The sequence below is a fragment of the Melanerpes formicivorus genome, unplaced genomic scaffold (genome assembly GCF_026170545.1).
Source record: "Melanerpes formicivorus ecotype bairdi unplaced genomic scaffold, bMelFor1.0.p_v2 SCAF_6, whole genome shotgun sequence".
Lineage (NCBI taxonomy): Eukaryota > Metazoa > Chordata > Aves > Piciformes > Picidae > Melanerpes > Melanerpes formicivorus.
This window is the reverse complement of record NW_027142358.1, coordinates 31649232-31661721: the sequence shown is the minus strand read 5'-3', so window position 1 is coordinate 31661721 and position 12490 is coordinate 31649232. Positions and strand designations below refer to the sequence as shown.

Genomic DNA, 12490 nt, shown 5'->3' with positions numbered 1-12490 from the left:
TTTCCTTCTCCAGAGACTTTCAAGACCCACCTGGATGTGTTCCTGTGTGACCTGCCCTAGGTGATCTTGCTTTGGCAGGGGGCATTGGATCTCTTTTGGTCCTTTCCAACCCCTACCATTCTGTGATTCTATGGTCCTACAGGCTGAGGCAAAACTGTGTAGAGGGGGAAAAGGCATAGAAGAGGTTTTGATCTCTTGCTCTGCCTATGGTAGAGAAGTCATTGTGGTCTGGGGGGCTGAAGTTTGGATGGGCATTTTCATGGATGAGCAACTTAAAGATCATCTAATTCCAACCCCACGGCAGGGGGAGCTGAGACTAGATCATCTTTAAGGTCTCTCCCAACCCAAACCATTCTGTGATACATGGGTCAGGTTTGCAAGAAGTTGAGTGGTTTGATGTGTGATTCTTTCTCTCCCAAAACAAGTCTTCAGCCTCCTGTCTTCCTTCAGAGGAATGGTTGTCACACCCCTGCAGTATGATTTGTGGCTAACAGAGGGGACCAGAGCTCGGGGGAAGAAGGGTTTCCAGCTCCTGACCAGAATTGTCCTGAATGAGAGAAATTAGGGTGTTGGACATGAGAGGTGTGCTGCTGGCTTTTCCTGGCTCAGAATAAGTGATTCTGGGGGAGAACTGGAGGAAAAGCTGTGGGAGCTACCACAGGGCTGCCTGCCTGTTAGCTGCACTGTTGTATCCTTGGGTCCAGCCCCCCAGAAGGTAGAGGGAGAAGGAGGAGCATGAACGTGCAGCAGTTTGCAGGCTGACCTGTGAAATATGGGTTATCCATGCTTCCATGTCCCACTCATGGCTTTTGGAGAAGGCTGCAGTCCCTGCCATCCTCTGCAGGTGCTGGGCTGCTGCTCTCTGGCTTGGATCCACAATAGTGTGGCCAGCAGGGCTAGGGCAGGGGTTGTCCCCCTAGATGGTGTGCTAATGAGGCCATCGGTTGGACTTGATGATCTTGGAGGTCTCTTCCAAGCTGGTTGATTCTGTGGTACTGTGCTCAGTTCTGAGCCTCTCACTAGAAGAAGGATGTGGAGGTGCTGGGAGCACATCCAGACAAGGGCAACAAACCTGGTGAAGGGTCTGGAGAATGAGTCTGGAGAGGAGCAGCTGAGGGAACTGGGGTTGTTTGGCTTGGAGAAGAGGAGACTGAAGGGAGACCTGTGACTCCCTGAAAGGAAGCTGTAGTGAGGTGGGGGTTGCTCTCTTCTCCCCAGTAATAAGTGATGGGACAAGAGGGAACATCTTCCAAGTTGTGCCAGGTTTAGTTTGGGCATAAGGCACAATTTCTTCCTTGCAGGGTTGTCAAGCCCTGGACCAGGCTGCCCTTTGGGGCATTTCAGAGCCGTGCCTAGATGTGGTGCTGAGGGGCATGGTTTAGTGGTGGACCTGGCAGTGCTGAGTTAATGGTTGTACTTGGTGATCTTAAAGGTCATAGTGTTATAGTATCAGTCAGGGTTGGAAGGGACCACAAGGATCAGCTAGTTCCAACCCCCCTGCCATGGGCAGGGACACCCCACACTAGATCAGCCTGGCCAGAGCCTCAGCCAGCCTGGGCTTAAACACCTCCAGGGACAGGGCCTCAAGCACCTCCCTGGACAACCCATTCCAGGGCTTCACCACTCTCATGGGGAAGAACTTCCTCCTCACCTCCAGCCTGAATCTCCCCACCTCCAGCTTCATTCCATTCCCCCTAGTCCTATCACTACCTGAGATCCTGAGCAGTCCCTCCCCAGCCTTCCTGTAGCCGCCTTCAGATACTGGAAGGCCACAATGAGGTCACCTGGGAGCCTTCTCTTCTCCAGACTGAACAGCCCCAACTCCTTCAGTCTGTCCTCACAGGAGAGGAGCTCCAGCCCTCTGTTCATCCTCCTGGCCCTTCTCTGGACACCTTCCAGCACCTCCAGATCCCTCTTGCAATAGGGGCTCCAGAACTGGACACAGTACTTCAGGTGGGGTCTCCCCAGAGCTGAGCAGAGGGGGAGAATCACCTCCCTTGCCCTGCTGGCCACACTTCTCCTGCTGCAGCCCAGGATCTGATTGGCTTTGTGGGCTGCAAGTGCACACTGAGAGCTCCTGTTGAGCTTCTCCTCCCCCAGCACCCCCAAGTCTCTCTCCTCAGGGCTGCTTTCCAGCCAGCCACTGCCCACTGGTCTCTTCCAACCAAAATGAATCTATGATTCCCAGGAGGATGCTGCTCTGCTCTGCTCTGCTCTGCTCTGTAGGCACCCACTTGGCATGGGAGGTGAGAGTCTTCCCTGAGCAGCCCCTGCCCCTTTGGCTGTGGTTTGAAAGTCAGGACACATCTCTGGCAGGTTTGCTTAGAGGTGCTGGCTCCTGGGTTAAAAGTTAACAGTGCTCTTTCCTCATTCAGTTCTAATTTAATTTGGGAAGGCAGCAGGGAAGACAGAGGGCACTTAGTGTGGAAAGTGCTGTTCCCCTGGTGGGAGTTAGTTGCTTGCACAGCGTGGCTTCCTAAGCTGACCTTTACCTCCATCAGGTTCACTTTCATTTATAACACTTAAAAAGGGGGAAAAACAACACAAACCAAACCAAACCAAACAAAAACACCACCACAAATCCCTACACACCCTCCCCCTCAGGCCTTGGTATTTATTCTGTAGGCAGTGAGGATGTAAATTCCTCTGGCATGTTTGGATTTATAGAATGTCAGCATAGCCAGCAGGTCAAGGGAGGGGATTCTCCTCCTCTACTCTGCTCTGGTGAGACCCCACCTGGAGCACTGCCTCCAGTTCTGGAGCCTCTATTACAGGAAGGATCTGGAGGTGCTGGAAGGTGTCCAGTGAAGGGCCATGAGGATGAGCAGAGGGCTGGAGCACCTCTCCTGTGAGGACAGACTAAGAGAGTTGGGGCTGTTCAGTCTGGAGAAGAGAAGGCTCTGAGGAGACCTTCTTGTGGCCTTCCAGTATCTGAAGGGGGCTCCAAGAAAGCTGGGGAGGGACTTTTGAGGGTGTCAGGGAGTGATAGGACTGGGGGGAATGGAGCAAAACTAGAAGTGGGTAGATTGAGATTGGATGTTAGGAAGAAGTTTTTCTCCATGAGGGTGGTGAGAGCCTGGCACAGGTTGCCCAGGGAGGTGGTGGAAGCCTCACTCCTGCCTGGAGGTGTTTGCAGCCAGGCTGGATGTGGCTGTGAGCAACCTGCTGGAGTGTGAGGTGTCCCTGGGCATGGCAGGGGAGTTGGAACTGGCTGAGCCTTGAGGTCCCTTCCAACCCTGACAATTCTGTGATTCTATGACTGGGCTGTGGCTGAGCCTCATGTCCCAGTCCAGGCTTTCAGTAACAATGCAGCCAATTGCCTTCCTCCTGCTGCCTCCCTCCTCACTGCTCCTTGTCTCTGAGCCCTGCCTCTTCATGCTCCCTACACACATTTTGGGGAAAGGTGGGACCTTGGCACCCTTGGGAAGGAAGAGGAGTGGTGGGACACCAGAACAGGTTGCCCAGGGAGGTCGTGGATGCCCCATCCCTGGAGGTGTTCAAGGCCAGGTTGGATGAGGTCTTGAGCAGCCTGGGCTGGTGGAAGGTGTCCCTGCTCATGGCAGGGGGATTCAAATTAAGAGTCATAGAATCATAGAATGTTAGGGGTTGGAAGGGACCTCCAGAGGTCATCCAGTCCAACCCCCCTGCCAAAGCAGGATCACCCAGGGCAGGCCACACAGGAATGCATCCAGGTGGGTTTTGAAAGACTCCAGAGAAGGAGACTCCACAACCCTTCTGGGCAGCCTGTTCCAGGGCTCCAGTCACCCTCACTATAAAGAAGCATCTTCTTGTGTTGAGGTGGAGCCTCCTGTGTTCCAGCTTGTACCCCTTGTTCCTTGTCCTGTCAGTGGGCACCACCAAAAAGAGCCTGGCACCTTCACCTTGACACCCACCCCTCAGGTGTTTATAGGCATTGGGTATCACTGAAAAGAGCCTGGCCACATCCTCCTGACAGCCACCCTTCAGATGTTTGCAGACATCAATGAGGTCCCCTCTCAGCCTTCTCCTCTCAAGTCTCAACAGCCCCAGGTCCCTCAGTCTTTCTTCACGGCTGATCTTTAAGCTCCCTTCTAACCCAGCCCATTCTGTGATTCTCTGACTAGGCAGCTCTTAGAGTTACCAGCATTTGTGTGTGAAGCAGAACAACCTCCAGCTACCTTTTTTTTTCCTGGGCCCAGAATAAAAAACCTGCTGAAAAGCTGTTCTAGGAGGCACTTCATCAGCTGTGCTGCAGGCCTGCTCCCAAACCGGAGCGTTTCCGTGGCGGCTGGGGAGAGGGGGGAGATATAAATATCTTCCTTGGCTCTGCTTGGCTTCTCCCCAAGATAAATAGAAGTGAAAGTCAAAAGCAGAAAGAAGCTTGGCCTGCTGAAATCTCTTCCTGAGTGTTGCAGGGGTTTGGCAGGAGGATGTTTGTGAGGGGGTCTCCTTCCCCACTGCCCAAGGGAGATCTCCGCTGCACGGCGGCTGAGCGGTGATCTCCTCGCCTGGCGTCGGGGGGCTGCTGTCATGGAAAGCCTCAGGGAGCAAAGAAGCATTGACAAGAAGCTGGCTGGAAACAAGAGCGGGAAAAGGGGGCAGGGGGGGAGTCAGTGGTTGTCCTCTAAAGCTTGTAGCATGTTTACTCTCACAAAGTACAGCTACATTACCCAAAATCAATAGTTCTAGCAGTATCCTCCCCGGGAAACACGCGGAGGCTCGGGCACACGGGAGCTGGGAGGGCTTGAAAAAGCCAAGGGAATACAAAGAGCTTCGCTGCAAGGCTTTTGCTTGGCTTCCAGCAGCCTGCAAATGGAGGGCCCTTGACCTGGGCAGTGTCTGCTGGGACCTTCTGATTGTCCTTCTGGTCCGGTGTGCCTGAAGCTGTGTGAGGCTGGTGGGCAGGGTTGGTCTCACGCACTGACCTTTGCTTTGAAGTGTGTGTGGTTTGTGAGACAGGCAGGCTGTGGTGTGCAGGGGAGTTCATAGAATGGGCTGGGTTGGAAGGGACCTCCAAAGCTCATCCAGTCCAACCCCCTCTGCAGTCAGCAGGGACATCCTCAACTAGATCAGGTTGCTCAGAGCCCTGTCAAGCCTCACCTTGAATGTCTCCAGGGATGGGGCCCCAACCACTACTGTGGGCAACCAGTTCCAGTGTTCCAGCACCCTCATGGTAAAGAACCTGCTCCTAGCATCCAATCTAAATCTGCTCTTCTCTAGTTTGAAACCACTGCCCCTTGTCCTGTCACTGCAGGCCTTTGTAAACAGTCTCTCTCCATCCTTCTTGTAGGTCCCCTTCAGGTACTGGCAGGCTGCTATTAGGTCTCCCTGGAGCCTCCTCTTCTCCAGGCTGCACACCCCCACCTCCCTCAGCCTGTCCTTGTAGCAGAGGTGCACCAACCATTCCCCCCAGTCCTATCACTCCCTGGCACACTACAAAGTCCCTCCCCAGCTTTCTTGTAGCCCCCTTCAGATACTGGCAGGCTACAAGAAGATCTCCTTGGAGCCTTCTCTTCTCCAGACTGAACAACCCCAACTCTGTCAGTCTCTCACAGATCACAGAATCACCAAGAGCTGGGGCTGTTCAGTCTGGAGAAAATAAGGCTCTGAGGAGACCTTCTTGTATCACAGTATCAGAGTATCACCAAGGTTGGAAGAGACCTCAAAGATCATCAAGTCCAACCTGTCACCACAGACCTCATGACTAAACCATGGCTCTCCTCACAGGAGAGGAGCTCCAGCCCTCTGCTCATCCTCATGGCCCTTCTCTGGACACCTCCCATCACCTACAGATCCTTCCTGTACTAGGGGCTCCAGAACTGGACTCAGTACTCCAGGTGGGGTCTCACCAGGGCAGAGTAGAGAGGAAGAACGACCTCCCTCCACCTGCTGGCCACACTTCTCTTGCTGCAGCCCAGGCTCTGGTTGGCTTTCTGGGCTGCAAGTGCTCACTGCTGGCTCCTGTTGAGTTTCTCATCCACCAGCACTCCCAAGTCCTTTTCTTCAGGGCTGCTCTCCAGCCAGTCCCTGCCCAGCCTATGTCAGTGCTTGGGGTTGCCCCAACCCAGATGTGAGTGACCCAGATGGGTGTCAGGGCCTGGTGTGAGTGGCCATGCTGATGGCAGGCACTGCAGCAAGCCCTGGAGAGCTGGAAATCTCCCTTCCTTCTCAGATCAGGCAAAAGAAAGAAGAGAGGAGCCCAGCCCCTTTTTACTACCATCTCTTATTAATGAGGCATTTTATCCTAAGTCCTCCAACATGAGCTACACAGGCTTTCAGGAGTGTAATTAATCTTTCATTGTATAAATCTTTAATTGTGTAAAATGGAGTTTGGATGGCCCTAGTCATGTGATTTCTCTACTCTCTTTTCCTCCTCCCCAGGTTTGAGATGCTCCCTTACCACAGCTTCTGTGCAGTGGCTGCAGGGAGTCACCCACAGGCTGCTGTGGAGAGGCCTCCTTGCTGGGGTGGGGGCCTGCCTGGCCCCTGTGGTGGGTTAGTATGAGACTGAGTGATTAACACTGGGTGAAGGACACTGGAACAGGTTGCCCAGGGAGGTGGTGGAAGCCTCATCCCTGGAGGTTTTGAAGGCCAGGTTGGCCTTCAGGTGGCTGTGAGCAACCTGCTGTAGTGTGAGGTGTCCCTGCCCACGGCAGGGGGGTTGAAACTTTGAGGATCCTTGAGGTCCCTTCCAACCCTGCCAATGCTATGATGCTAGCAGTTCATTATTTCAGTCCCTGTGCACAGTTAAGTCCTTGTGCTGAGGTCTTGAGGGACTAAGGGTTACCCCAAAGGCAGGGTGAGCTGCAGGGAGGTGCAGATGAGCTGCCCATTGCCTCTCCAAGGCAGGCACAGACGAGCTGCCCATGCCTCTCCAAGGCAGACACAGACAAGCTGCCCATCACCTCTCCAAGGCAGACACTGTGACTAAATGGTCTGGTGCAGAGAAATGCAGTCTTGGGTGGCACTTGGCCTACCCCAGATGCTTTTGTGTGCAGAAGCAGCTTGGGGGGGGGTCAGCTGCCCCTGCTGCCACATGGGCAGGTCAGAGGAAGAGGAGGAGGTGGTCCCTGGCAGGTGGGCTCCTGGCAGCACGTCCAAGTGCAGCTGCAGCCTTTTCAAACCAAAACAGCCATGGCTGAGAGCTGGCTCTGCACACACAAATAAGCCTTCTCTTCCGAGATGCTGTTCTGGCTGTCATCTCTTGATGAGGAATTGCTGGCCTCAGCCAAATCCTGAGTGGAGAGTTTGTCCGGATGAGCTGGCAGCCTGGAGCTGGCCCTGGATTCATCCTGGTGGCTGGTCACTGGCCTGCATAACTCAGTGGTACTCACTGGGGTGAAGCCCTGCTTGCTCTCCCTAAGAATTGCATTCCCTAAGGAACCTCTCCTTTGTTGGAGGAGTGACAGTGAAACCAGAATCAGAGAATCACAAATTCGTGGAGGTTGGAAGGAGCCTCTGCATCCAACCCCCCTGCTAAAGCAGGGCACCCACTGCAGCTTGCCCAGGAGCACAGTGGCCAGGTGGGGTTGGAATCTCTCCAGAGAAGAAGGCTCCACAACCTCTCTGGGCAGCCTGCTCCAGGGCTCCAGCACCTTCACAGCAAAGAACTTTATCCTCCTGTTCAGATGGAACCTCCTGGGTTCCACTTTGTGCCTGTTGCCCCTTGTCCTGTCACTGGGCACCACTGCAAAGAGTCTGGCCCCATCCTCTTGCCCCTCACTCTTCAGCTATTGATCAGCATTGATCAGATCCCCTCTCAGGCTGCTCTTCTTCAGGCTAAACAGCCTCAGGTCTCTCAGCCTTTCCTCCTCACAGAGATGCTCCAGGCCCCTCAGCATCCTTGCAGCCTCTGCTGGCAGTAGTTCCCTGTCTTTCTTGAACTGGGGAGCCCAGAACTGGAGCCAATACTCCAGATGTGGCCTTCCTAGGGGAGAGTAGATTGGGAGTAGATCCTCCCTTGAGCTGCTGGCCACACTGTTCTGAATGCACCCCAGGAAACCATTTGGCTGCCTTGGCCCTGAGGGCACATTGCTGGCTCCTGGAGAACTTGTCCACCAGCATTCCCAGGTCCTTCCCTGCAGAGCTGCTTTCCAGCAGCTCACTCCTAACCTGTACTGCTGCAGGAGGTTGTTGCTCCCCAGCTGCAGGCACTTGGCCCTTGTTGAACTTCCTGAGGTTCTCCTCTGCCGAGTTCCCCAGCCTGCCCAGGTGCTGCAGGAGGGCAGCACAGCCTGGTGGTGTGTCAGCCAGCCCTCCCAGTTCGGGATCCTCAGCAAACTGGCTGAAGGGACTGCACTTCATCCAGGTCACTGATGAAGATGGTGAACAAGGTCGGACCCAGACCTGACCTTTGGGAATTGAGCAATTGTCCTGAAAGAAACCTGAGGGCTATTTGCAAAGTAGAATACCCTTGGGAGAAGCAACAAAAGAGCAGACCTGCCCAAAGCAGTGCCAGGCAGAGCCAAATGCCTTTTGGAGGAGGTGAAGGGCAGCTTTTCAGATGCTAAGTAGGTCTTTGGGGTTTGGATGGAGGAAGCGCTGCACCATTGGCTCTAGGAGGACGTGTTGTCGTTAATCCATCCATCGGCAGCGGGAAGGGGGTGTGCGAGACTGTCTTGAGCCGGTGCCTGCAGGGATAGATAGAGAATTCAATGGGAGACAGATGGAGTGGACATTCTGGAGATCTCCGCGGTGGAGAGATGTCACTGCCCAGCCCCTCGGTGCCTCACAGCGCTCTCATTAAGCGGAGTTTCGAAATTAGCATCAAAAAGCTTTTCCTAAGGCAGGATTGATGCTTCCAGGTGGAGCAATTTCCTGCCTCTTAATGGAACGTGAGGAGCACTTTACACTCCCGGACATGTCCAGCGCTATTGCCCAACCTCCCTGGAAGAAATACTGACGTCATTTTATTTGGGTCTGCTTCATGGATTGGATTAATCAGCAGAGCCAGGCCCCGGGGGACCCAGAGTTGGCTTGCTGTCATTAATTTGCACTCAAGTCTTTGCAGAACAAAGAAAGGTTTGTTGAACAAAGCAGGGTCAGCGCTGGGATGAAGAACCTCCAGCCTCCAGCCTGCTTGTTGGGATTAGGGCTGAGCCCCCACTGTTAAATCATACATCCTGTGGCCTGGATTGGTGAGAAGCAACCTGGCCTCACTCTGCGCTCCTCACCACCTCAAGAGCCACCCCGGGGAGGTGAAAAGCCTCCCTGAGCTCCCTAAATCATAGAACCATGGAATCAGAGAGCCATAGAGCCACAGAATCGTAGAGCCATAGAACCATAGAATCATAGAGCCATAGAACCATAGAGCCATAGAACCATAGAGCCATAGAACCATAGAATCATAGAGCCACAGAATCATAGAGCCATGGAATCATAGAGCCATAGAATCACAGAGCCATAGAACCATAGAGCCATGGAACCATAGAATCATAGAATCATAGAGCCATGGAATAATAGAATCATAGAATCATGGAACCATAGAATCATAGAGCCATGGAACCATAGAATCCTAGAGCCATAGAATCCTAGAGCCATAGAATCCTAGAGCCATAGAACCATAGAGCCATAGAATCATAGAACCATAGAATGGTCCAGGCAGGAAGGGACCTCCAAAGGTCATCCAGACTGACCTCCCCACAGTCAGCAGGGACATCCCCAACCAGATCAGGCTGCCCAGGGCCTTGTTGAGTCTCACCTTGAATATTTCTAGGGGAGGAGCCTCAACCACCTCCCTGGGCAACCTGTTCCAGTGTTCCCCTAGATGAGGCACAGTCACAAAGCAAGGCAGGGCTGGTTTGAGCAGCCACTGCTGCAGATAAAGTGAGGCACTGACTTCAGACCCTGCTTGCTCTACAGGCTAAGTGCAGTCCCCCAGGGGCAAAAATCACATAAAGAACAGTCTCATGAAAGGTTTTGTGCAAGGCCAGCTCCTGAGAGGAACCTGTGGAGCAGCTGCTAGGTTTCTCCAGGTGCCACTCAAATGGTTTCTCTTCTCCTTTCAGCTCTTTGAGAACTTCTACTTCGGGGAGGTGCAGCTGGACTCGGTGCGTCTTTCCCAGAGGTTCTCCTCGGATGCCTCCGGCTACTACGCGACGTCTGGGCAGCTGACCTTCTCCTGAGGCCACAGCAGGTCCACTCTGCCAGCACACACGCCTGACTTGTCCATGAGATGTTTTTACAGGACAGGAATTTGGGATAGGAGCCTGGGAACTCCCAAGCAGGGATGCCTTGTGACTCCTCAACAGTGGTGGCACTCCCCTGCAGCTCTTCCTACACGTCCCTTCTGCCTCCTTTCACTGGTGGCAACCAAAATGTCACCAACCTGCCTGTTGCCTGTTTGTTTTCCAAGAAAACAACTACAAGAACTGATGCAAGTGGAGGGGGGGGAATATGGGAGGGTATGGGGGGGCACATCACCAGTGTTGAAGATTGGCTTTATTTCAGGAGGAGGAAGTTCTTTAAAGCACAGAAAATCCACGAGAGCTTCCCAGAGCACGATTTAAGGATAGCGAGGTCAGGCACTTGCTTGGATCTCCAGCAGCGCTCCTCTGTGATGCAGATCTCCAAATAAATGAATTGCCTTCAAAAGCAAAGCCTTTATCTCCTGTGGCATTGATAGTTCCTGTAATTAAACCCTCCAGCCTGCAGCCATCCTCAGAAGAAAATATTTGTGGTGGGAAGAGGTCTATTTCCAAGTGACCAGTTTTGGAGCCTGTCGAAAAACCCCCATGTGTCTGGTGGGTGGTTTCTCCATTAAAAGAGGCACAGAAGCCTTTGATACCGTTGTGAATCCTTCAGAGCTCTGAAGGCAGCTGGCTCACTTTGGAGATCTGTGGAGGTTGGTAGGAGCAGCCACACGGGCTCTCCGCTCACCCCGGGATCAGCGCTTCAAAACGGGGCTGGGGCTGGGGCCGGCGTGCGGCTGCTTTGAAGCAGCGCCGTGGCCGTGTGGAGGTGGTGCTGGCTGCTCTGCTGGTGCTCCTTTGCCCCCAGGAAGGTGGAATGGTGCTGCCATCGAGGTGCGGAGTCTGTTAGGTAGGGGTGGGCCTGCCTCAGCAGCACCCACTTCTGCTAGCAGTCGTTCTTCAGAGGTTTTCATCCCATTCCCTCACAGAACCACAAAATCAGCCAGGCTGGAAAAGACCTCAGAGATCACCAAGTCCAACCTAATACCTAGCACCTCCTGGCAACTAAACCATGGCACCAAGCACCCATCCAGGCTCTTCCTAAACACCTCCAGGGATGGTGACTCCACCACCTCCCTGGGCAGCACATTCCTATGGCCAATTACTCTTTCTGGGAAGAACTTTCTCCTCACCTCCAGCCTAAACTTCCCCTGGCACAGCTTGAGACTGTGTCCTCTTGTTCTGGTGCTGGTTGCCTGGGAGAAGAGACCAACCCCCACCTGGCTAAAACCTCCCTTCAGGGAGTTGTAGAGAGCAAGAAAGTCTCCCCTGAGCCTCCTCTTCTGCAGGCTAAGCAACCCCAACTCCCTCAGCCTCTCCTCCCAGGGCTGTGCTCCAGACCCCTCCTCCCAGAGCGAGCTGGCCGTGTAGCCGCACGCTGGCTGCATGTGCAGCAGTGGGGGGTGGGCAGGATTCAGGGTGCCTTCCCTTTTTCCCCCCCAATAATCTGTTGCCAGTTGTGTTTCCAAGACCATCTCTGCTTTCAAGCCTGCCAGGAAGTCAACCCCACCGATGCTTTTCCTGGTTGCCCTTTCCCCTGGAGCCCACACTTGTACCCAGTTCCAGCCACTGGGCTTTCTGTCTGCCTTGCCTTGCATCTTTGTGTTCTCCAAGTGGAGGAGGAGGAGGAGGGTTTGCTGGGTGAGCTGAGCAGCCCAGTGCAGGGAGGTGCTGAGAGCACTTCACACTGGTTGCTGTCATCTTTCTACCACGTGAAGAGGTACTTGGCAAATCTCAGCTGCCTGAAGAACCGCCCTGGGAGCTGCTCGCCTGGCCACCAGCTGCGCTGCCAGCAGCAGGGAGGGATCAGGATGCACCTCAGAAGGCTTCTGCCTCCCGGGTTTTCAGCAGCTCTCACCCAGAAGCTGAGTGCCACAGGTCATGGGGGGCTGTTGGCACTTGGGGTTTCCATCAGGTTTCCCCTGACAGGGCGTTGGTGGCCTGTCTGTCACACCTGCTTTCCTCCTCTGTCACCTAATACCTGAGTTCTTCTGTCACCTGAGTCCTTCCTCACTGAGGTGGGCACCATAGCATGTCTGGCTTTGCAGCTGAGCCCTCACCACCTCCCTGATGTTAAAGGAGGGGATTCTGCCCCCCTGCTTTGCTCTGCAGAGACCTCACCTGCAGTGCTGGGGCCAGCTCTGGAGTTCTCAGCACAGGACACACATGGACCGGTTGGAGTGGGGCCAATGGAGGCCACAGCAATGATGAGAGGGCTGGAAGCCCTCTGCTGTGAGGCCAGGCTGAGAGAATTGGGGGTGTTCAGCCTGGAGAAGGAAGGCTCCATGGAAACCTTCTTGTGGACCTCCAGTACATAAAAA

General features: G+C 54.1%; 1 protein-coding gene across 9 annotated transcripts in view; it reads left to right on the top strand.

Annotated features, from left to right (window-relative positions):
• ASCC1 (activating signal cointegrator 1 complex subunit 1) overlaps positions 1–10690 on the top strand; it is an 86713-nt gene extending 76023 nt beyond the window's left edge. For 4 of the 9 annotated variants that reach the window (XM_068140350.1, XM_068140349.1, XM_068140343.1 and 1 more), the window contains one exon: positions 9987–10681. In XM_068140350.1, coding sequence (XP_067996451.1) covers positions 9987–10103 — 117 coding nt within the window. In that variant the 3' untranslated portion in view covers positions 10104–10681. Of the gene's footprint in view, positions 1–6360; positions 6465–9986 lie in introns of those variants that run through there. The other 5 variants (XM_068140341.1, XM_068140342.1, XM_068140347.1 and 2 more) reach the window with 4 other exon arrangements.
• Positions 10691–12490: the final 1800 nt, after the last annotated feature.